Source organism: Chionomys nivalis, chromosome 17, assembly GCF_950005125.1.
Source record: "Chionomys nivalis chromosome 17, mChiNiv1.1, whole genome shotgun sequence".
In the NCBI taxonomy this organism is placed as follows: domain Eukaryota; kingdom Metazoa; phylum Chordata; class Mammalia; order Rodentia; family Cricetidae; genus Chionomys; species Chionomys nivalis.
The window spans coordinates 35760443-35786540 of NC_080102.1; the positions used below are offsets into that span (position 1 = coordinate 35760443).

General features: G+C 39.7%; 1 protein-coding gene across 5 annotated transcripts in view; it reads right to left on the reverse strand.

Annotated features, from left to right (window-relative positions):
• The window catches only part of Tnrc6b (trinucleotide repeat containing adaptor 6B), a 230588-nt gene that overhangs the window by 139753 nt on the left and 64737 nt on the right, over window positions 1-26098 (reverse strand). For all 5 annotated transcript variants that reach the window (XM_057791813.1, XM_057791817.1, XM_057791815.1 and 2 more), the window contains exon 4: window positions 10252-10319. In XM_057791813.1, the coding sequence (XP_057647796.1) occupies window positions 10252-10319 (68 nt within the window). The remainder of the gene's footprint in view (window positions 1-10251; window positions 10320-26098) is intronic.

Genomic DNA, 26098 nt, shown 5'->3' on the forward strand with positions numbered 1-26098 from the left:
AGGAGATGTGACCTTGTTGGAGGAGATGTGCCACTGGGGTGAGTTTTGATGTTTCAAAAGCCTATCCGACTCCTAGTTAGTCATACTCTGTTTCATACTAGAGGATAAGGATGTGAATTCTCAGCTACTGCTCTAGCACCATTCCTGCCTGCGGGCTGACATGGTCACCACCATAATGGTAATGGACCCAAACTCTCTGAAGCTCTAAGTCCTGATAAGGTCTGCCTTCTCTAAGTTTTCTTGGTCATGGCATCTTTTCAGGCAATAAAAAGTAACTAAGCAGCCAGGCACAGAAAGGGCAAATACCAAACACACTCAATGGTAGAATCTAAAAGACTGTTTAGGGTAGAACAACAGGTACTAGAGGCTAAAAGAACTACAGGGAGTGGGAGATGGGAACAAGCTAGCCAACAGGTAGTGTTTCCAGTTAAACAAGAAGACTACTTCTGATGTTCTACTATATAGTAGTTTACCTAGAGATTCAGTAGTAATATATATAATGTCAATGCTGGCAATCAAACATAGGGCCTTGTACATCCAACAAGTTCTCTACCACTGAATATCCCCAGTCCTTGATTTTTAGGAACACTCACCATCCCCTTGGTATTTCAAGACAGGATTTCTCTGTCTTTAATAGCCCTAGCTGTTCTGGAACTCTCTCGGTAAACCAGGCTAAATTCAAATCAGAGATACTCTTGACTGCCTTTTAAGAGCTGGAATAAAAAACACACACCACCATGCCGTGCAAATTTGAACTTTTGATCCTCCTGTTTGAGCCTTTAGAGTGCGGATATTATAGGTATATGTCATGTCCGGCTGTACTTTATGTTTCAAATATCTGAAACAAAGGATATTTAATGGTCTTATAATACAACAACAATAAATGTTTAAGGTGATAAGTATACTATTTATCATGATTTGATCACTACATGTATACATTTATCAAAACATCATACTGCACCCATAAATATACCAATTTTAAAGTAAGCTTTTGAACCCAGTTATTTATTTGAAACTAATTATCCTTTCTTAAAGAGCATCTTTATAAAACCTGACTAATTACTGGCAAGAAAGCATTGTGTTTTTGCCTCAACAGAGGCATTGGGAGGTAGACCAACTGTGCAAGGGGCAGCACAGGTCCTAAAACAGCAGTACAGATCAGTGGGCAGACTAGATGTGTCTGAAAGAGGCCATTAGAAACCAAGAAATAAAAAATCAATTCCTTTTAAAAAAGAGGCAGCCAAGAGGCTAGACAAACATTTTCTGCAAAGTAAACAATAAGCAATGATGGGCTTACCAGTAGGAACACTTGAAAACAGCAGTACTGAGCTAATTTATCTGCTGGAACAGTCAAGAAAGCTCTGGATATAAAATGCCAGGGTGGAGGTGGTAACATACACCTTTGGTCCCTTGATCCCAGCACTTGGGAGGCAGAAGGAGGTGGATCTCTGAGTTAGAGGCTACCTGGTCTACAGAGTAAGTTCTAGGACAGTCATGACAACACAAAGAAACATCATCTTGAAAACAAAACAAAAGGGAGGGAGGGGGTCAAGCTCTGGATATCAAGTCAAACAGCATGTTATCTGCTACTTTTCTTTTGCCATCAACAAGTAACATGTTAGAATTCCAGGGTTCTTGTCAACTTCCCACCTTAGATTTTCAAAAAGGGTGTGTGGAACAGGGGTGGGAACTTAGGGCCATCTTCATCCATTTAGCATGTGTTTAGTGGTGCTTTTTGTGTGGTAGGTACTTCTTAGAGTCCAAAGCAACCAAATCTCCATCCTTGCCTGCAGAGCTAAGGTCTAGCATAAAGCCTCACTGAACTGAACCTTTTGGCTACATATCCTCAGGCTGTATCTTCCTTGCATCTCTACATCATATACAGATTCCTAGCGGGGAGAGGAATCCAAGAAAAGTGCTGAGGACACAAGTGGGTACCCACCCTATACAGTGATCAAAACCATGTACTCCTCTAATCCCAGCACTCAGGAGGCAGAGGGAGGAGGATCTATCTCTATGTGTTTGAGGCCAGCCTGGTCTACATAACGAGTTTAAGGTTATCCCTGACTACATAGTGAGACCCTGTCTCAAAAAAGCAAAATAAAGTACGACTTCTGTTAAATTAATCACTATTCTCTGTAAGCTATGTGAGTCACTGTATCTACTGTTAATTAATGCCACTACCTGAGTTTCACAGGTATCCAAGGAGAAACTTAAAAAACAAAATCCAGAGCTTATTCATTATTAAGAGACACTTGGACAAAAAGACATTTTTCTGATTTCTGGGAAGTCATTTTTTTAAGCAATTTCAATGCAAATTAGAAAATTTACTAGCATCAGGATGTTTCCCACAGATAACACACAGGTATTGATGGTTTCAGTCAAATTTTTAAAAGCAAAACTTTCATGATTATAAAATAGCTATTAAACTACTATGGCACTTAAAAATACCAATTAACTTGAAAACAAAATTCATAATTTCCCACAAATCTGAAAAGATTATCTAGAAAAGCACACTAATCCGTTGTCTAGCTTCCTGGGTAATTACGGAGTCTACAGAAGAGTTCAACTTCGTATTTCTTTTTTTTTTTTAAGATTTTATTTATTTATTATGTACATAGTGTTTGCTTGAATGTTTTCCTGCAGGGGTGGGAGAGGGCCATCAGATATCATTACAGATGGTTGTGAGCCACCATGTGGTAGCTGGGAATTGAACTCAGGATCTCTGGAAGAGCAGCCAGTGCTCTTAACCTCTAAGCCATCTCTCCAGTCCCAACTTCGTATTTCTTTTTCTTTTCTTTCTTTCTTTCTTTTTTTTATTTTTCGAGACAGGGTTTCTCCGTAGCTTTTTGGTTCCTGTCTGGAACTAGCTCTTGTAGACCAGGCTGGCCTCAAACTCACAGAGATCCGCCTGTCTCTGCCTCCCAAGTGCTGGGATTAAAGGCGTGTGCCACCACTGCCCAGCCCAACTTCGTATTTCTTAATACAGTTATTTCAACATTCTCATGTTCTTATGGCTCAAAGAAAGGGAAGAGTGAGGTAGAGGAGGTAGAGGCAGAAGCAGAAGCAACAGTTTATGAAAACCTGGTTATACAATACACAAAACAGGGTTGGCTTGGTGGTGCACGTCTTTAATCCCATCATTTGGGAGGCAGAGGCAGGCAGATCTCTGAGTTGGAGGCCAGGCTAGTCTACACAGTTCCAGGTCAGCTAGGGCTGCACAATGAGACCCTGTCTCAAGCAAGCAAGCAACAAACACAAAATGAAAAATTAAAAAAAAAAAAAAACCTCCCTATGGGGCTGGAAAGTTGGCTCAGCAGTTAAGAGCACTTGTTGCTAGAGAACTTGGATTCGTTTCCCAACATCCACATAGTGGTTTTCAACTGTCAATAACTCCAGTTTTGGGGGGAGTCCGATAATTTCTTCTGTCTTTTGCAGGCACCAAGCACACATGATGCACACGCATACATAATTCTTCTGTAAGTAAACAGGCATACATATAAGATGAGAATAAATAAAAATTTTAAAAAGCTGTCTGTTAGGGGCTAGAAAGATGGTGCAGCGGTTAAGAGCCCTGGCTACTCTTCCACAGGACCCAGGTTCAATTCCCAGCACCCACATGGCAATTAATATAACTCATCCAGTTCCAGAGAGTCTGATATCTTCACACCAATGCACATAAAAATAAAGTTAAATAAATTATTTTTAAAAAGCTTTCTGTTAACAGTATATACATTTAACCTCAGCAAAGGCAGGTAGATCTCTGTGAGTTCCAGGCCAGCCAGGGTTAGTTACAAAGTATGACCTTGTCACCAAAATAACCAACCAAAAACAAACAACTAAAAAAAAGAAAAGAACTTCCTATGGCTAACTAACAAGTTTAGCATCTGAAGATGAATTAACTGTTAATTTTGTGATTTGGGAATATTTTCATTGTTTCTATATTTAGGAGATGCCATAGAGTTGTTCAAGGCTTTTAAACAAACATTAAAACAGTAATTCTAAAAGGCAGTGTTGCTGGGTCTGCACAGACCTGGACTGAAGCTACTCCAGAGACTGAGGCTGGAGGATCACAAATTCAAGGCCATCTAGGACTACACAGTTAGTTAGTTCTTAGGACAGGCACATGCAATTTAGTGAGTCCTTGACTCAATATTTAAAAGGTAAAAAACCGCAGTAACATGTTCAGTGACAGAGTGCATGGCTAACATGTGTGAGGCCCTAGGTTCAATCTCTAGTACTATAGGTTAAAAAAATAAAAGCACCAGCAGCAGCAAACAAAAGAAAGAAAACAAAAAGGCAAAGTGTTAAATATAGTGGCCAAATATAAAACAAGGAATACCACAGCAAAAGCAATCTTTTCCCCCTTTGCCGTACTGGAGACTGAGCTGAGGCCCTGTGTGTGCGAGGCAAGTGCTCTACTAGTGTGCGCACGGCCAGCCGAGGGGTCTTTGGTCTGAGCAGGGTAAACTTTTAATTTTTTATCTATTTATTAAAATGTGTACAATATGTGAGTGAATGTAGATGTGCACGGGACACAACTCCGTGTGGTTAAAGGACAATACTTGGGAGGTCATTCCTTCCTTCCTCTTACCTCTACATGGATTTCAGGGATCACACTCAGGTTACAGGAACTGTGTGGTTTTTACCTACTGGGCTCCCTCACAGGACCCATAAATATGTTTTTATGAGTTGTTCTGTATTATAAGAAAAATCCATTCATAAGCTGATAAGATACTTTTTTGTTGTTAGAGACAGGACCGTCTGTAACCCAGAATATACTTGAGGATGACCTTGAACTTCAAATCATTTGCCTTCATCTTTGAGTGCTGGGATTCAGGTATGATGCATTATCCTACCCAGTTTCTACTATGTGGGATCAAATCCAAGGCTCTGGTGAATGCTAGGCAAGCACTCTACTTACTAAGTGCCATCTTTGCTGTTTTGATCATTGTAATACAGCAATCTGCAGTGAACAGTAGACTGTTCTTTCTGACGTGTGGTCTCTCACAAAATCAAATGATCCAATCAATAAAGTTTGCTAGAAAAACAATCACTTTAGTAGATTAAAGATATGTATCATATATCTTTTGAGAATGGGAGTAAAATTCAGCATAGAGGTTCAAAGTGTAGATTTTATTATAAAGTAATACTGAAAGAGGAAGCCAGGCAGTGGTGGCACGTATCTTTAATCCCAGCACTTGGGAGGCAGAAGCAGATGGATCTCTGTCAGTTCGAGGTCAACCTGGTCTACAGAATGAGTTCTGAGACAGGCACCAAAGCTACATAGAGAAACCTGATCTTAGAAAAAAAAATACTGAAAGAGGAAAAGAACAGAGTGAAAGAAGCCAAGCTCATCACCACATTTAAAACTAGCATTCAGCTTGAAAATCACTTATAATAAATCCTTTCCCCAAGGATATCAAGGAAAATAGTATCAAGCCAGACAGTGGTGGCGCATACCTTTAATCCTAGCACTCAGGAGGCAGAGGCAGGTGGATCTCTGAGTTCGAGGCTAACCTGGTCTATACAGTAAGTTTCAGGACAGCCAGGGATACAGAAAGAAATCCTGTCTCAAAAAGACAAAAAAAAAAAAAAAAAAAAAAAGAAAAAAAAAGAAAAAGAAGTATCAAAACTCAATCAAAAGTCTTTCTGAATGAAGTATTTTATCTGAAATGAGCTCTCCAAAAGTGTGGTATGATGAAGCATCATCAACTTGACTTGGTTTATCATTACCTAGGAGTACACTTCTGGGTGTACTGAAGGTGTTTCCAGAGATGTTTAACTGAGGGAAAACCCATGCTAAATTTGGGTGGTGTTATCCCATGGGACAGGGTCTTACACCAAATAAAAATGAAAGCAGGTGACAACACGAGCACTGGCATTCATCTTCCTGTTTACTGAGTATGACACAGTGTGACCACCTGCCTCACACTCCCCCACCACACACCATGACGGATTCCCTTATTTATGAGCCTAAATAAACCCTTCCTTCCTTAAGTTGCTTCCGACAGGTATTTGATCACAATAGTAGGAAAAGTAACTACTACACATGGTACAGCACGGTATATGAACAAGTATCTATCTGCTACTTTGAAAAGCCATCACGCAAGGCATAGTGGTGCATGTCTTTAATCCCAGCAGAGACAGGGCGGGGTGTGAGGGGTCCTGAGTTCAAGGCCAGCCTGGTCTACAGAGTGAGTTCCAGGACAGCCAGGACTACACAGAGAAACCCTGTCTCAAAAATTAAAACAAAATACAAAACAAAACACAAAGCATCACAGCTTTTATTTATTGTTTCTATTTTTATTAGGTATATGAGTGCTTCAACTACATGTACAACTTTATGCCAAAATAGGGAATCAGATGCCACTATAGATGGTTATGAGCCACTATGTGATTGCTGGGAACTGAACTCAGGATCTCTGGAAGAGTAGCAGTGCTCTTAACCACTGAGCCATCTCTCCAGTCCCCTTGGTTTTTACTTTTACTCAACCATTAAACATATTGTGCAACTAAAGTTGTGTAACTTCAATGGAGCAATTAAAGCAATAAACTTGGCTTATCTGATAAGCTATGGTAACTTGCTTAAAGTGGATATTATTAAAAAAAAAAACTATCGTACCAGACATACTAATAACAAAACTCCACTGAAAAGAGATAGAGAGAGAGCTCAGTGGGTAAGAACATTTGCTGCTTTTCTAAAGGACTTGAGTTTAATTCCTAGCACCTACATTAGGTAGCTCATAACCACCTCTAATCTGGTTCCTGGGACTCTGACATTCTTTCCTGTCTTCTAAATATCCACAGACATGTGGCATACAAACATGCAGATACACATATAAATAAAAGTAAAACAAATTTTTTAAAAAGCAGTATTGGAATATATATATAGCATTTATTAATCTAAATATTTATATAGTTATAAAATTTAACAATAAGCTAATAATTTATAGATATTTAATAATAAACTAATATTAATAGTTTAGCACAGAAATTCCTCAATATCAGAAGTCTTTTCTTTTTTTTAATATTTATTTATTTATTATGTATACAATGTTCTGTCTGTGTGTATGCCTGAAGGCCAGAAGAGGGTACCAGACCTCACTACAGATGGTTATGAACCTCCATGTGGTTGCTGGGAATTGAACTCAGGACCTTTGGAAGAGCAGGCAATGCTCTTAACCACTGAGCCATCTCTCCAGTCCCCCAGAAGTCTTTTCTTAATTTTGTTTTGTTTGTTTGCAGGTGTTTGGGGTGTTTTGTTGTTGTTTTGAGACAAGATTTTAAATGACCCAGGCTAACCTAGACCTTCACTATGTAGCTGAAGGTAACCCTGAATGATTATCTTGACTCCATCTCCTAAGAGTTAGGATTAGAGACATAAATCATCATATTCAACAAAGTCCATCTTTTTTTCCTTTCTTGCAGCCATGGGGAACTCACACCCAGGATCTTATACACAATAGGCAAGCAACCTACCACTAAGCTAAAATCCCAGCACCAGAGTCCATTTTTCTTAACAGTGTACAGAAACCTAAGTCTTCCTGTTAATAAATCCTAGCTGTATTGAAATATGCATCACAGAATATAATGCTGTGTTGAGTAATTGTTGTCAATAAATTAAATGGGAAACAAATAGACCAGTAAATTTAGTCCTCATTCTTATAAGCATTTTCTCTGTAATCTTGAGTAAATTTTATAACTCTTGTGCTTCATTTGCCCTTCTTACATAAGTAACATAAGGTGTTTTATCCAATAAATGAGGGGAAAACATCAAGTTAGAGTCTGTCTAGGAGCTGGGTATAAACCACAGTGGCAGAGCATTTACCTGGGTCTAATCACCAGTATCACGGGATGGAAAGACAGACAGACAGACAGACAGACAGACAGACAGACAGACAGACACACATATGACAGGGTACTACAAGACAGAGACTATAAAACAAACAAACAAATGAAAACTTATTTGCTCCTGATTCTCACAGAAGGTAAACAGATTTTCAGGAAGAAAAGATATATTTCTTCTTAATTACTTCAATATAGGATAACAGAGCAGACCCAGAATGAATGAATCAACTAATGAATGAATGAACAAAAAACAAAAACAAAAACAAAAACAAAAACAAAAGAGGGCTGGGACTATATGTTAGTGCTTATCTAGCAAGTTGCAAGGGCCTTGATTTCATCCTTAGTGCCAAATCAAACTACAACAAAACCTCAGGGTTTAGGTGGCTTCTAGAGAATGGTAAAGATATCACACAAGATACTCTAATTTATGAAACTCTGCAAAAGCAGAACACACTTGTGTAGAAACTGTCCATCCTGTCCCCCCTCCCCCGTTCCCCCCCCCAGGGGGACCCTGAAGGATTCCTGAGTTCTGGAAGAAGCCAACTCAGGGCAGGTGTTACCAGAGAGGGCCTCTGAAGATAAAGACAGGTTTGTTTAGGAAATGCGAGCCCTCTAAAGAGCAGAACTTCATTGGTGTCTAGGAAATATCCTTAAAGCCCTTTCACTGTTTCCCCCAACTTCCTATTATTCTAGAGACTCTTGACTTCTGTTACTGTGTAAACCATAGTCCCTTTCAGGAGCACTGCTTCTGGGAGAGCAAAAGAAAGGAGAGAATAACACTATAAGCACCTTAAAATCAGCAAGACCAGGGATCAAATCTTAAACTCTACTTTAAGTTGTATGGTCATGGGCTGATCTCTGAGTAATGGAGACAAAATGCTACAAGTGGACATGGCACTGGGGCTGAGGAGATGGCTCGGTGATAAAAAGAAGATCAAGGTTTGATCTCCAGCATTCACAAAGCAGCTCACAACCATCTGTAACTCCAATTTCTGCAGCCATGGGAATCTGGTATGCATGTATAGTACAGACGTACATGCGGGCAAAACATCCATACACATAAAATAAAAATAAGTAAATCTTAAAAAAAAAAAAAAGACACAACCCCATGACCTAGACATGTACCTACCTTAAATACAGAAAGCCCTCGACAAATGCAACTGTGATTTCTATAGTATAAGACTGTGGGGTAGGAGCATGGGTGGAGGCCATGGAGAAAATTGCCTCAAGTACTTCTCCTGCCTTTTCATTGAGACCAAATAGATGTCTGCATTCTAATTCCCTAGAAAGGAGTGGATGCCATCAACCCATCTAAAATGAAAATGCATTAGACAGATCAGAGCAAAGTTAGGATTTATACTGTGAGCTATTTTTAAAACTGCCAGCTTAGCAAATTAAACGGCTGCGACGATCTCCTGGTTTCCATTCACAACAAACACAAGACAAGGCACTCTCCTCTAATGAGTCTGGCCTCCTGGAGCACAGTCTAGTCTGCATAATTCATTCCTAAGGGTTTAGGAAACATCATTTTCTTAAGATATACCAAAATATTTTCTAGGAAATAAAAAAGAGGGAGAAAGACGAAGAAGAGGAGTTTTTCTTTAGAGATTTTTGGTAAATCCTATGAATCACCCTCCCATTCAATTTAGGAAACTACTGTCTAAATAAAACTTGGAGTTAGGTCAGTGCTTCAAGCCTGTCTTAAGAGTTTTTCCTTTAAAAGGGCATATGAAAAGAACTGGTCTACTTTGAAACACAATTTTCAAAATCCTACAACAAATGAGGGAAAAGGAAAAATAAAATCTATTCATCCCCACTAAAAAGCCACACCAAAGGTGCCAAATGGAAGTTTAAAACCAGTCACCTTTTCAGAAGTTTGAGGAGATAAATCCTGAAATACTGAGAATGTTGGCTAAGTTATGGATGGTATTTACAGCCCCTGTTCCATTAGACAAAAACGTTGTTATAATGTTAAATAATGATAGATGTTTCAATTACCACTGGAATTGAATTTCAGGAAGTACTATGCACACACTTGGTGTGCAGGCAGCCCATTAATTGAGCCTCCTTCATGAAGACAGTGCTAAGGAAAGGAAGCACCATTTCATACTTTCTTTGGAAAACACTCAAACTTAATTAGTTCAATTTGGAACATCCTGAGCCTTAAAGCTTTTACTCAAGCATAACATAAATTTTGATTAGCCAAGTGTGAAAAACAACAAAGCCAACTTTCTTGTCCCTCTAGTTGGTCTATAAATAGAAGCAATGTACCAACAAAGCAACTGGTATGCTCTACTGTATCTCCGACATATACATAGCCCAGCAAACTTGCTCTCAGCACACTGAACCAAGGGCTTCTGAGGATCTGTAATAGGACCCTTTTAATAAACTGTGACTCACTGTTTGTTTTCTTCTCCAGGAGGTGGAGTCTTGCCATGCCCTTCCATTACAAAATCCTCCTGTTCCACCTGCAAAGGCAAGCACCACGGGTCAGCAGTAGTCAGTATCATGATGAGACTCACAGGCCCTGCTCTGTGCACACTCACAAGGCCATGCCACTACAGCATCTAGAACAGAAGTGAGACTTTTGTTCTCCAGGTGTGCTCAGGATGAAAAAGGAAAAGTGTTGATAAGCAGCTCACACAACTGTGACAAGTGATTAGCATCAGGAACATAACAGATTATCTGAGAGTCAATGAGAAAACACCAGCCCATGAAAACCCTGCAAAACTACCGGGTGGGAGTGTTACTGAAGAGAAGACATGAATTTTCCTTAAACACATGAAGAACCGCTTAATTTCATGTCAGTCAGAAAAATACAAATTAAAACCACAAAGAGATACCATTTCACAACTGCCAGATTGGGTAAAATGGCAAAGCCCAGCAGCATGGAGTGTTAGCAGAGATGAGAAGCATGGTAACTCTCCACTCATAGTGGGAGGGAAAATTGGTACAACGACTTTAAGAAAGTTTGCCCTTACTTGGTACATTTGAATACACACTCATCATACAAACTTCAAATACATATTTCTAGGTGTATGCTCTAAAGGATCTTTTATACATATACAAAAGTATCTATTTGATATTATAGTCTCTGCGCCCCCCCCCCTCAGTCTCAGTCTCTCTCTCCCTTATACAGGGTTTCCTCTACTAGACCAGGCTGGCCTTGAACTCACAAAGGATCACGTGCTGGGATTAAAGGCATGCCCAGCAGGCAGTAACGTTTTTAACAGAAGAAAACGCAGAAATAAATATCCACTGACAATAAAATAGGTAATGACATTTTTAGCGACATACTCAACCAAGCTAAGTTACAAATATCTAATCTTTGTTGAGAGAAGCAAATCATAAAAGAGTACCTTCATCCCTTGGTATCTGCAGAAGACTGGCTCCAAAATTATCAAGGAAACCAAAATCCAAGGAGGCCCAGTACAAAGTGGTACAGAATTTGCATACAACCTATTCTAAAATTATATATGTATGTATATATGTATATACATAAATACACACATACACACACCGCTTGGCCCAGAAAGTATTTTTTATAATTTTAAAATTTTATTATTCATTTGTTTGTATATCTATGTACATACAGACACATATGGGAGTGTCAGAGGTCAACCTGTGAGAGTTGGTTATCTCCTTCTACCATGTGGATCCTGGGGATTGGACTTGGTGGTCAGGCTTGGCAGCAAGAAATTTTACACACCGAGTCTTCTCACCAGATCAAGATATTTTTGTTTAGAATAGATTTTCATGTAGTCCTGGTTGGAACTGAAGATACTATGAACCTGAGAGTGACCTTGAACTTCTAACTCTGCCTCTAATCTCAAGTGATGGGAAACATGATGCAATCATGCATGCATCAATATTTAGCACAGAGAGTAGGACCTAGTGCCTGATGCATGGTAGGCAGGCAAGAATTCTATGACTAAGTTAGAGCACTACCTATTTCCTCCCAAGTATTTTATTTTCTCTACTTTTTTTTTTTTTTGTGTGTGTGTGTGTGTGTGTGTGTGTGTGTGTGTGTGTTTTTCCAGACAGGGTTTCTCTGTGGCTTTGGAGCCTGTCCTGGAACTTGCTCTGTAGACCAGGCTGGTCTCGAACTCACAGAGATCGGCCTGCCTCTGCCTCCCGATTGCTGGGATTAAAGGCGTGCGCCACCATCGCCCAGCTACATTTTTTTTTTTTAATTTGGTTTTTCGAGACAAGGTTTCTCAGTGTAGCCTTGGCTATTCTGGAATTCACTCTGTTGACCAGCCTGGCTCTGCCCCCTGAGTGCTGGGATTAAAGGCATATACTACCACTGCCTGGCCCCAAGTATTTTCTGACTGTATTGGCTCAGTGTTTGAATGAGGAACTCATACAGAGAGAATGGTCTATATTCATATGCTATTACTATTTATGAATACATACAAACACATATGTATATACAAACTCTTATTATATGTAGCTCAGGCTGGCTTCAAACTCACAATCCTCCTTCCTCAGCTTATATACAACTATTTTTTAATTCATTTATTTATTTTTATTTTATGAGCATTAGTGTTTTGCCTGCACACATGTCTGTGTGAGGGTGCCGGATCCCCTGGAACTGGAGTTACAGACAGTTATGAGCTGCCATGTGGGTGTTAGGAACTGAACCCGGGTCCTTTGGAAGAGCAGTTGATGCTCTTAACCACTGAGCCATTTCTCCAGCCACAAACTATTTATTTAAGGATTTATTTATATTTTATGTGTATGGGTGTTGTGCCTACATTTATATCTGTGTGTGCCTGGTGCTCATGGAGGCCAAAGGTGTTATATCTCCTGGAACTGAGTTACAGATGGTTGTAAGTTGTCATGTGGGTGGTGGGAATCAAACCTGGGTTCTCTGGAAGAGTAGCCTGTGATCTTAACCTCTAAGACATTTCTCCAGCCCTGTTATATACAGTTTTAGACACTGAACGCTTGAGCATCCCCAATCTGAAATTTTTATTATGCTGAAACTTGAAGTTTCAGTGTTGGAAGCACTTCAGATTTCTAGATTAGGGATGCATGATCTGTAAACTATATACCTATCTCAAAACCCAAAAACTCAAAATCTCAAATACTTCTGGTCCTAAGCATTTAAAGACAAAGGAAATTCAACCTGTATATTTTTAGATATATCTACATAAATAAGTATTAAGAAAGGTAATGATTAATATAAAATCTAGGGCAGTGGTTATTTTAGCAAGGGAGAGATCATCAGGGAGGGGATTCATTCAAGAAAGACACATGGGGTTATTTAGGGTACCTAGGTATCTTTTATTTCTTGGCTTAATTCCAGCACTCAGGAATCAGAATCAAGTGAACTGAGTTTGAGGCCAGCTAGAGTCTCAGGAGAATTCTAGACATCACACAAAGAGACAGGCTAAGCAGCAATGATGACATTAAGAAACATCGCCATCTACAGAAGGAAATAAACTACAGGATACGGCAACAGTGCTTGAGATACTTCAGCCATGTTTTGAAAATGAACGATGTCAAATACCCAAAGATAGCATTGCTTGGAGGATAAGGCGAAGAGGAAGGCCCTGAAGACTCTGGATAGACAGCATAGAGGAAGACGGTGGAACCTTGGTGACAATAACACAAGCATCTAGGACTGCCCAGGACAGGAACAGCTGGAGAACCGGAAACAGGCTGCCCATGCCTGCTTAAGCTTTGCAGGGGCATAGATGATGATGAGAGCTATGATATGGAGGGGTTCTTCATAAATATTCTTTCAAATACTTGATATAGTTCATATAAATTTCAAAGGATTTCTTTACTTCCAGTAAACATCTGGATCAGGTATTTTTACTGCTCTATTTGTTTACTGGTAAACAAAGAAAGAGACAGAGATACTTTATTAATGCGCTTATCAGTCCTGTGAAAACTATCTCCCAAAGGCATAATTTAAAAACAACAGAAACAAAACTAAGGGGTATGGTGATTTCTCAGTGGTTAGAACACTTGCTGTTTCCGTAGAGGATCTGGGTTTGTTCCCAAGTACCCACATGGTGGCTCACAACCATTCCAGGGTATCTGATACCCTCTTCTGGCCTCTGCAAGCACAAGGAACTCACATTGTACAAACATAGACAGACCTCCTGGCAAAAATTCATATACAAAATAAAAATAATAAATCTTTGAAAACAAACAGATATGTCCAGAGATAGAGGATATGGGATGTCCTTCTGTATATGTGTTTCTTTTACTGGATAATGAATAAAGCTGTTTTGGGCCGGGCGGTGGTGGCGCACGCCTTTAATCCCAGCACTTGGGAGGCAGAGGCAGGCGGATCTCTGTAAGTTCGAGACCAGCCTGGTCTACAAGAGCTAGTTCCAGGACAGGCTCCAAAACCACAGAGAAACCCTGTCTCGAAAAACCAAAAAAAAAAAAAAAAAAGCTGTTTTGGCCAATGGCTTAGCAAACCAAAGCCAGGCAGGAAATCTGGACAGAGATATATAGAGAGAGAGTATGTGGACTCAAAGAGATGCCACATAGCTGCTGAAGGAGAAAGACACCAGAACAGAACCTTACCCAGTAAGCCACAGCCTTGTGGCAACACAGAGATTAATAGAAATGGATTAATTTAAGTTGTAAAAGTTAGTCATAAGAATCGCGAACTAACAGGCCAAACCGTGTTGTAATTAATAGTTTCTGTGTGATTATTCATGCCTGGGAGGCCAGAAAATGAAAGAGCAGTCTCCTACAGATGGGATCACTCCCAATTTGGAAAAAAAGAATCCATTTCTTAAGGAATCTAGTAATGTAGAAGACAGAAAAGTATTATAGAGTGCTCAGGGTTAGGCCCTTGCCACAAAGCCTGACAATATGACTTTAATCCCTAAAACCTACATAGTAGGAGAGAACTCACCAGCAAGTTGTATGATTTTCACATATACACGGTGGCATGCATATAACCACACCACACACTACATAAAAACAAATAAACACAAATTATTTTAAAAATCACTAGCCAGGTATGGTGGTTCATGGATGTAATCATGATACAAACTCAGGAGTGCCATGCAAGTTCGAGGCTAGCTTGGTCTACACAATGAGTTCCAGGACAGCCATGGCTATAGAGTAAGACCTTATTTCAAAAAATAAACAAAAAGTACTAAGCTGTATATTTTATGCATTTAACCATTCAAATGTCATCTTTTAATCAAGTGGAAAAATGGTGTTTTACTGCTATTACAGTATAATATCACAATGATACTAAGCAGCAATAATGGAAAAATCTCACAAACCCTGTGTATCAGATCCAGATCTTTACTTCCAGCCCTCATGTTCAAGCTCGTTGGCCCAATCCAAAATGAAACACTACCTTAGTTTCTAAATTTCTTCTATTTATATCCTTCAATTTTCCCTTTGTCCATTTTTGCATGCTTTCATGTGTATGGTGTGCACAAGAGTGTGGTATTTGCAAATGTGGGTACATACATATGCAACACTGTATATTCATGTGAAGGCCCAAGATCAATGACAGGAATTCTCCTTGGTCGCTCTTCCACCTCATTCACTGTGGCGGGGTTTCTCTCAATTAAACCCAGAATCTGTGGATAGGGCCCGTCTCACTAGCCAGCTTCCTATGAGGATATGTCTTTTCTTCTTCTTCTTCTTCTTCTTCTTCTTCTTCTTCTTCTTCTTCTTCTTCTTCTTCTTCTTCTTTTTTTTTTTTTTTGGTTTTTTGAGACAGGATTTCTCTGTAGCTTTGGAGCCTTTCGTGTGGAACTAGCTCTTGTAGACCTCGAACTCACAGAGATCTGCCGTCCTCTGCCTCTCGAGTGCTGGGATTAAAGGCATATGCCACCACTGCCTGCCAAGGATCCGTCTTTACCTTCCAAGGCTGGAATCACAAACGGGGCACAATGTCCACCTGGCATGTATCTGTGTGCAGAGAACCCAATCTGTTCTCATGCTTGTACAGCAAGCACTTCAGCCACTGAACCATCTCCCTAGCCTCCTGTATTTCCTAGTTCTTATGTGAACAGTATCACAATTTACTATGACCCCTTAACAAGAAACCTATAGTTATAAAAGATCCTTACTTTCTCTTCCTTAATCTCACATTCAATGAGACTCCAAGACTTACCTATCCCTGGGGCACTGAGCAGGTGTTATGCATTGTTAAAGCACTTTTAAAACTATTAAAATCACTATTAGTGTTGATAAGTTCTTTCAAGTTCTTCTGAAAAGCACTCCATCTGAAGTTCATTTTCTTATAATAAGCAAATATGGGGGGGGGATTGTGTGACTCACGATTGTTGAGCTATTGTAGTCTCCCTTGCTGCCCCATCTTCTTTGAGCAAAAGGACTGTCAGTCAAACAGTCAGATGCCTGCTCTTATTCTAGCACCAGCTGTTTTAAACACTCTGACACATTCAGGCAAACACATGATGATCCAGCTGCTTGCTTTGGCTCCTGAAAGTAAAAGGCCCAGCGAGGAGTGTTTCAAACAGTTTGTACCAGATGTTTGCTATCAGAAATCTCAGTGAACCGGAGATGGCTCTGCAGCCTGAGAAGGTGCACTTTCCTTAGTGGCCTACTAGAGGGAACTGTGTGATTGGTGGGAAAGGGACACTGCTGACTAGTGCAAACACAAACCTTCATTTGCACAAGAGGTTTGCTATGATGGGTACAAATACCCCTTCTCTGTTATATAAACAAGCAAGCTTGGCTGTAATATTATACTCAAAAAAGGCTTTTCTCAAGCAGTTTTTCTTTTGCCTTTTCAGGCTCAGTTGGAAATGAGAAAAACAACAGACAGTGAAGCAGTGACAGAGACAGTAGAGGGACAGCAGCAGCAGAGCAGCTGGAATGCAGAGCTGAGAAGCCACAAGTAGCCAGATGCTTGAAGATGAACAAAAGACAGAGCTGACCAGTGTGTAGGCTGACGTACTCACACAGGAAATACACACACATGCATACACCACACACAGGCACAAAACAACAACAAAAAGTCATCTGAAGAATGACAGCTGAAGTTATTCCTTTGTTCTTCATATGTATCCACACGCAAGTACCTGTACATACAAAAACAAGACACTGCAATTCATAACAACAGTTCCCACCTCAGGTAAAGTGTTTCAGTAAGTGCCTGTAGGTGTTACATGCTGTGACAGCATCTGCGATTCAAAGCATGCACGCTGTATGTGAGAATCCAGGCTGTCCTGAAGCTGGGCAATCCAACACTTGGCAAGGACTGCCCAAAACACCTTGTGTTCATTTTACATTTGACTTTGCATTAATTTTGTTTGATACATGTCCAGAAATCTTTTATGTCAAACTTTCACAACCCTCACATTCTCAACCTGTCTCAAAGAGGTAGCTCATCTCTCTTTTACCTCAGCTAGGAAACAGGTAGCCTGGGCTCTGGGCATCACCAACAAACCAGACTACTTCACCCCAACATCCACGTTGAAAAAAAAAAAAATCCTAAAATTTGACTTTGCCCATAAAAATTTCCCTACTCCTACCTTCTGCTGAAACCTGCATGACATCTCCAAAATCTCTGTTTTCAGGGTGCTTGTTTCCACAATCCCTTTGAATCTTTACACACAGGAACACAAAATATTTCCTTCTCCATATCCCGAATTTGCTCACTCAGAAGGACCTCTTACTTGTTCATGTGTTTTGCTGTCTGGCTCTGCATCAGACAATGCAAATTCCTAAGTCAGACACTCTGAATATCTTCTTCATTGTAAGCCCGACACAAATAAGATATCTGATAAAGCTATGCTGACTGAATTCTGTTTCTTGTTTTCCTATTCCATAAGCATGCATTTCTCCCAACATCTGCCCTTGAACTTTTCTCTCCACATTCCGTCACAGCAATTTAATGTAATCTCACAAGCTCAACTATTACATTTGGGTGATTCCTAATTCTGTCTTGTATCCTGAACTATCCTGTCTTTAAGCCAAGTATTTTTTCCTGGAGGGCAGATTCAGTGATAAGAATAGTATAAGACATCTCAAATACCATGTAAACCCCATACATTCTCTTCATTTCCAAACTTGATTTTCTTATGGGTCTTATTGTTACTGGAGGGGTTAGGGTCAGAACTGGGGCCTTAACAGCCCTCATAAGTGAGGCTCTGCTACCAGTCCTCAATAAGCCAATTAAACAGGTTAAATAATGGTGAAAAGCAGAGAAAGTAGATTTAGAGAATACAGTTACAATGGAAAGAGAAGCAAAGAAGTTTAGTGAACTGATTTACTCAACTCCAGTGCATCTTTGGGGTCCTGATATGAGACAAGAGTTTAAATAGAAGGTCTCAAAGTTCTACCTCTGGTTCCTAAATGCTGGAATTAGAGGCATATGCCACCATGAAAGTTGAAAAATTAATGAAATTCAATTTAATAATTGTTCTGCTGCTTGTCGCACCCTACTGAGGAACTCTCATGACCTCACAGGGCCATGAAGACATGCTCTACGTGTCTTCCAAAGGCTTTTTATGCTTTTGGTGCCACACTCAGATCTCTGAACCACCTCAAAATTAGGATTTATGTATGGTATGTAATATGAAGACCCATGCATTCACACATGGTTACCTACTTGCTCTAGCAATCTCCCCTCTCCTGTTTTTGTTGTTGTTGAGAAATTGTTTCACTATGTAGTTCAGGTCAAACTCACCACCCTCCTATCTCAGCTTCTTGAGTTCTGAGATTATAGTTATAAATCACTACATTTTTTTTCTTATTCTTATTTCTTTTCTCTTACTGAATCACATTAGTCTTTGGGGTAATCTTTTTTTTTTTTCATTAGAGGTCTTATACTTCAGTTCAATGAATCAGTACAACTACCAGAGAGACAGGCCAGTATAAAAGCAGTGTGTTGGACAAAGCAACTGGCTTCTTAGACAAAGAAGCATTACTGTGATGGTTTGAATGAGAATAGCCCCATTAGACTCGTATATTTGAATGCTTAATCACCTTGGAGTAGAAATTTTGAAAGGTTTAGAATGATAAGGAGGTGTGGTCTTGTTGGAGGAAGGCTTTTGAGGTTTCAAAAGCTCATGCCAGGCCCAGTAGCTGTCTGACACTTTACCTGTTTCTGTCTGTCTGTCTCTCCTCCCTCCCTCCCATTCTCCTCACCTCTTTCTCTCTGCCTGCAGATCAGGATGTGAAGCTCTCACATAATTCTTCAGCACTGTGTGTGCCACCATATTTCCTACCATGATGATGATGATGAAATAACCTCTGAAACTGTAAGCAAGCCTCCAACTAAACACTTTCTTTTGTTTGAGCTGTCTTTCTCATGGTACTCTTTACAGCATTAGAACACTGACAAAGACAATTACTTTTTGTGTTTCTCAGTGCTGGGAATAAACCCAGGGGGTCTTGTAAATGCTTAGCTCATGTTCTATCACCAAGCTATATTCCAGCCCAAGAAGTAAATTTAGACAAGAACCACAAATTTCAGTGAAATAGCCATTTAAGATCACTTTGACATTTCTTCTTAGAGAGATGAGAGACACTTCTAATACTTAGGAAGTAAAGTAAATTAACCCTGAGCTTCTCAGCAAGCTCCTGGCATGTACACTATCCACAAGCTCATTTCCCAAGATCATGTAAGTAATAACTAGTGGAGAAGAAGACACTCTTATGTAAAAGCCGCCTGCAGGTTGCCAAGGGGCCTCCAGGGATGCGGTTTCATGAGCTGTCACCCGGCTTGGCTTTTGGTGATGCAGGGACCAACAAGTCACCCATGCTCTTGTAAACAAACCCAACAAACTAATGGTTCACTAAGGAGGACTTGGATGAGATCATTTACTTGGTCCATTTTTTATGCCCTATTTGTGGTAAACAGGTGTTTGTTTACATTTCCCCAGGAAGTCACAACAACAAATTTACTCATTCTTCTTTCATTGACTGCTTCCCTAGCTCAGCTGCATTTTACCTATAACTTGTATGGTATTAAGTACAGGATGACAGCCAGTCACCTTCATTAAAAAAAAAAAAAAGCATACATGGAGTTGTAGTAATGGATGAATGGTTACATGGTTAAAGCACTTGCAGAACAAGTATGAAGACTAGAATATGGAACCCAGATAAAGCTGCTATAACATCAGCATGCCTACAGCAAAATAAAAGCTTAGACAGGAGAATTCCTAGAAGTACATTGGCCTGCAAGGATGACATTCTCAGTGATGAACAAGAGAGTATTTCTCAAACAAATTAGTACGCAGGGACTGACACTGGAAGTTGTCCTCTGACCTCTACACGTATCCCATGACATGTACATGTATATAAATGGGATACACACACATACACTCATACACACTCACAGAAGTATGCAAAGTGTAAATCAAAATTACAAACCCTCACACATTTGTAGAATACAAAATTTAGAAGACAGGCTGTTCCAAAAAAAAAAAAAAAAAAAAAAAAAAAAAAAGCTAAATGTAAGCCACACAGCTAATGATCCTACTTCTAGATATAAAACTGAGATAAAAGAAACTGTTTTCATAAAAGCTTGTACATAACTGCTCACTGAAACAGTATTCATAACAGTAACAAGGTGAAAATAATCATCTGATTAATACATAAAGAAAGTTGTGTGTATAAATTATTCAAGCAAAAAAGTAAAATACTAATAATATGTCACAATATGAAGGACTACTTAAAACATGTATATTAAGTGAAAGAAGTTTCAACCAGAGGGAAAAAAAGAGATTTTATGTATATAAAATATCCAGCCAGGTAGTGGTGCATGCCTTTAATCCCAGCACTTGGGAAGCAGAGACAAGATAAGTCTCTATGAATTTAAGGACAGCCTGGTCTACAGAGTGAGTTTCAGGACAGCCAGGGCTACACAAAAAAACCCTGGCTAGGAAAATAAAAAAATTCCAAAACACACAATTCCATTTAGTCAGGAAGTTGAATAAATAGTTGCCTTAGGCCAGAGGAAATGAATGGGGAAGGATGGCTAATGGACCTAGAATTTCTTTTAGGAGTAATAAAAATGTTCTGAAATTGTACTAGCTATTTCTCTTGTTTTTTTTTTCTTCATTGTGTTTTTCTTTTAAAAATTTACTATTTAATTTCCTGGTTAATTTTAACTGTTAACTTCATACAACCTATAATCACCTGGGAAGAGAATCTTAATTTAGGAAATGCCTATATCATATTTGTCTCTGAGTCTGTATGTAAGAGATTGTCTTCACTGTTAACTGATACCCACTGTGGGCAGCAGCATTCACTAAGCAGAAGTCCTGAACTGTGTGAGAAAGTTAGCTGAGCATAAATTTGCCTGCCACACAGCAAGCAGCATCCTCCATTTTTCCTGCCTTGCTTCTTTGGCTCTGAGGTGAGTCTCTTGGTCAGAAACAATAATATATGGACTAGCAAGCAGGTCTACTTTCAGGATCCTGCCTTGGCTTCCCTCAATGATGGATAGTAAATCGGAGTTATAAGTCAGAATGTTTTATCACAGCAAGAGAAATGAAACTAGAAAATGTCTGTATAATTCTGTGAACATAGTAAAAACTACTAAAATAATACTTTAAAATAGGTCAGGTTTGTATGTGTGTCTGTGTATTGGCATGCAATGAGAACTGAACTCAGAGCTTTCTTTACACAGATAAGTACATGCTTTACCATAGCCTCAACAAGTGGGTAAACTTAATGACTTATGAAATAGACTTCAATAAAGTTGCTTCAAAAAGTAAAGAAAGCCACCCAAGGTAAGTCTTGCCTATGCCAAATTTTGACACAGTCTGAAAGAGTTCCTATAGTTCTACACTTGGAGCCTGACCCCCATCTGTTCCTATAGACTGAGAATGCCTAATACACCATATGTAATTGCCCTCCTTCCTCTTCGCTCTCTGTTTCTATCTCTACTGAAGCCCCATATATCTACCAAATATTTTCTCTGGGGGGCCTTCAAGCACCCCAATATCTCAAATTCAGAACCCACTCATACACACTTAAAGAAAACAAAACAGAACAAACAACTGGATGGTGCTACAGCTCAGTGGCAGCCACTTGACTAGCACACGGAAGGCCTGGTTTCAAGCCCAGAATCAAAAAGAACAAACCAACCAACCCAAAGCACAGTAACAACAAGAGTAACAACAACGCGATCCTCTCATCTATTACTTCTTACCAGTCAAGCCATCCTTTCCACATGTGTCCCAGCTGCTCCCATCCTACTCCTACTAAACATGTTTCTGTGTCCCCTCACTCTTCAGACCCACAATTATCACCTGATTTCAAGACCATGAAGCTTTATTGTAATTTGCTAATTAATACGGACTCAGCCTAACGCAGAGATACCCAAACTTATAAAAAGAAGAGGAGTTCTATTAGGTGTATGAACTTTTTTTAAATTGATATTTATTGAGCTCTATATTTTTCTCTGCTCCCCTTCCTGTCTCTCCCCTCCCTGTTTCAATGCTCCCAATTTACTCGGGAGATCTTGTCTTTTTATACTTTCTACTTCCCATGTAGATCTATGTAAGTCTCTCTTAGTGTCATCATTGTTGTCTAAGTTCTCTGGGATTCTAGTTTGTAGGCTGGCTTTCTTTATGTTTAAAAACCACCTATGAGTGAGTACATGTGATAATTGTCTTTCTGTGTCTCGGTTACCTCACTCAAAATAATGTTTTCTAGCTCCATCCATTTTCCTGCAAAATTCAAGCTGTCGTTATTTTTTTCTGCTGTGTAGTACTCCATTGTGTAAATGTACCACATTTTCCTTATCCATTCTTTGGTTGAGGGGCATTTAGGTTGTTTCCAGGTTCTGACTATGACAAACAAAGCTGCTACGAACATAATTGAGCACATATCCTTGTGGCACAATTGAGCATCCTTTGGATATATACCCAAAAGTGGTATTGCTGGTTCTTGAGGAAGGTTGTTTCCTAATTTTCTGAGAAATCGCCACACTGACATCCAAAGGGGTTGGACCAGCTTGCATTCCCACCAGCAGTGCAGAAGTGTTCCCTTTTCCCCACAACCTCTCCAGCTTAAGTTGTCATCAGTGTTTTTGCTCTTGGCCATTCTTACACGTGTAAGATGGAATCTCAGAGTTGCTTTGATTTGCATTTCTCTGATGACTAAGGATGTTGAACATTACCTTAAGTGTCTTTCAACCATTTTAGATTCCTCTGTTGAGAGTTCTCTGTTTAGGTCTGTACTCCATTTTTTTTTTATTGGACTATATGTTCTTTTGGTGTCCAATTTCTTGAGTTATTTGTATATTTTGGAGATCAGATCTCTGTCTGATGTGGGGTTAGTGAAGATCTTTTCCCATTCTGTAGGCTGTCGTTTTGTCTTGTTGACCGTGTCCTTTGCTTTACAGAAGCTTTTCAGTTTCAGGAGGTCCCATTTATTAATTGTTTCTGTCAGTGTCTGTGCTGCTGGGGTTCTATTTAGGAAGTGGTTCCCTGTGCCAATGCGGTCAAGTGTACTTCCCACTTTCTCTTCTATGAGGTTCAGTATGGCTGGCTTTATGTTGAGGTCTTTGATCCATTTGGACTTGAGTTTTGTGCATGGTGACAGAGATGGGTCTATTTTCATTTTTCTACATGTTGATATCCAGTTATGCCAAACCACTTGTTAAATATGCTTTTTTTTTCATTTGGTATTTTTTGCTTCCTTTTCAAAGATCAGATGTTCAAAGATGTGTGGATTGAAATCCAGGTCTTCTATTCAGTTCCATTGGTCCTCCTGTCTGTTCTTATGCCAATACCAGACTGTTTTCAGTACTGTAACTCTGTACTAGAGTTTGAAGTCAGGGACTATGATGCCTCCAGAAGTTCTTTAATGTACAGGATTGTTTTGGTTATCCTGGATTTCTTGCTTTTCCATACGAAGTTGAGTACCATTCTTTCGAGGTCTTTGAAGCTTGGGGGAATGGGATGGTTGAGATGGAGGAAGGGTCGATATGGGAGCACAGAAGAAGATATCTTAACTAAGAGAGCCATTTTAGGGTTGGCAAGAGTCTTGGCTCTAGAGGGGTTCCCCAGCTAGGTCCGTGGGCAGCAGAGGAGAGGGTGCCTGAACTGGCCTTCTCCCATAGCCACACTGATGAATATCTTGCATATCACCATAGAACCTTCATCTGGCAAGGGATAGAGATAGAGACAGAGACCCACATTGGAGCACTGGACTGAGCTCCCAAAGCCCAGATGAAGAGTAAAAGAAGGGAGAACATGAGCAAGGAAGTCAGGACTGCGAGGGGTGAGGACTGCTCTAATGGGAGCTCACCAAGGCCAGCTGGACTGGGTCTGAAGGAGCATGTGATCAAACCAGACTCTCTGAATGTGGGTGACAATGAGAACGGACTGAGAAGCTAATGATAATGACACTGGGCTTTGATTCTACTGCATGTTCTGGCTTTTGGGGAGCCTAGTCTGTTTGGATGCACACCTTCCTAGACCTGGATGGAGGGGGGGGAGGCCTTGGACTTCCCACAAGGCAGGGCACCCTGACTTCTCTTATGTCTGGAGAGCGAGGGGGAGAGAGAGGGGGGAGAGTGGGAGGGAAATGGGAGGATGGAGGAGGTGGATATTTTAAACATACAAACAAACAAATAGAAAGAATTTTGCTGGGATTTTGATGGGCATTGTGTTGAATCTGTAGATTGTTTTCGGTAAGATTGCCATTTTTACTATATTAATTCTGCCTACCCAAGAGCATGGGAGGTCTTTCCACTTTCTGATGTCTTCTTCAATTTCTTTCTTCAAAGATTTAAAGTTCTTGTCATACAAGTCTTCAACTTGTTTGGTTAGAGTTACTCTGAGATATTTTATGCTATTTGTGACTATTGAGGAGGGTGTTGATTCTCTGATTTCTTCCCCAGCCCTTTTATCATCTATGTACAGGAGGGCTACTGACTTTTTTGCATTAATCTTGTATCCTGCTACATTGCTGAAAGTGTTTATGCGTTGTAGAAGTTCTGTGGTAGAATTTTTGGGATCACTTATGTAAACTATCATATCAGCAAACAGTGAGAGTTTGGGTGTCTGAACTTTTTAAATATACTAATAATGTGTATTTATGTCCAAATCATCTTGATTAACTGTCATTAATTATAAGCAAATCAATAGATCACTGTATTCACTGTAGAAAAAGATTAAATTTACATTGGAACTCTCTCTGTAGACCTTGAGGCTGGCCTTGAACTCACAGAGATTCACCTGCCTTGCCTCTGCCTCTCAAATGCTGGGATTAAAGGTTAAGTCACCATTCATGAGGCTAAATGCTTTTATTTGTAGTAAATAGTGAGATGCACAGCTATTTAAATCAATAGCTATAACTTTTAGTTTTATTTTCATTGTTTTATTATAAATGTTTAAACGAAAAAAATCACAGACATAAGTACTCAGTGCTATAGTGATTTTTTTTACTATATTCACTTTAGATTTCACTCAAAGAAACTAACATTCCAAATCACACATATATTTTTATAACCACTAGCTAACATCAACTTATTTCTAATATTAACCTAAATTATATTAAACTTAACTAAGAAATGAAGGTTGGACCTGGTGGCATAGGCCTGTGACCATGCACTTGAGAGACCGAAGGAGAATCATTGAGGCAGGAGGATTACAAATTCAAGATCTGCCTAGGTAACTATGAGACTGTGTCTAAAAAAGAATTAAGAAGAGGTTTGGGGACATAACTCAATGGTCAAGTATTTGTCTAGCATGCATGAGACCCAGGCTTCCAATCCCTAGTATAAGAGATGAAGGAAGATATGATTTATAAAAAAAAAGAAATACCCACAGAGTTGAAAATGATCATCATAGTCCATTCTTCAAATGAAACATAAGGAGGAGGCCCTCATGGTAGCACATACCTTTAATCCCAGCATTCAGAGAGCACAGGCAGGTGTTCAAGGCCAGTCTGGTCTATGTAGTGAGTTCCAGACCAGCCAAAGCTACGTAATGAAGCCTTCTCTCAAAAACAAATAAGTAAATGGAAGAGCATAATGATATGTACCTGTAGTACCAATTACTCAGGAGGCTGAAACAGGAGCATTATTTGAGTGCAGGAGTTCTAGGCCAGCCTGTGCAATATACGAACATCTCGAAACAAAGAACGCCTTATTTGGTGATACACACCTTAAATTCCAGCACTTGGGAGGCAGATCTCTGAGTTCCAGACCATCCTGGTCTAGAGAGTACATTCCAGGACAGCTGGGGCTACACAGAGAAACCCTATCTCAAAAAGCCAGAGGAGGACGGGGGAGGGAGGGAAGGAGGGAGGGAGGGAGGAA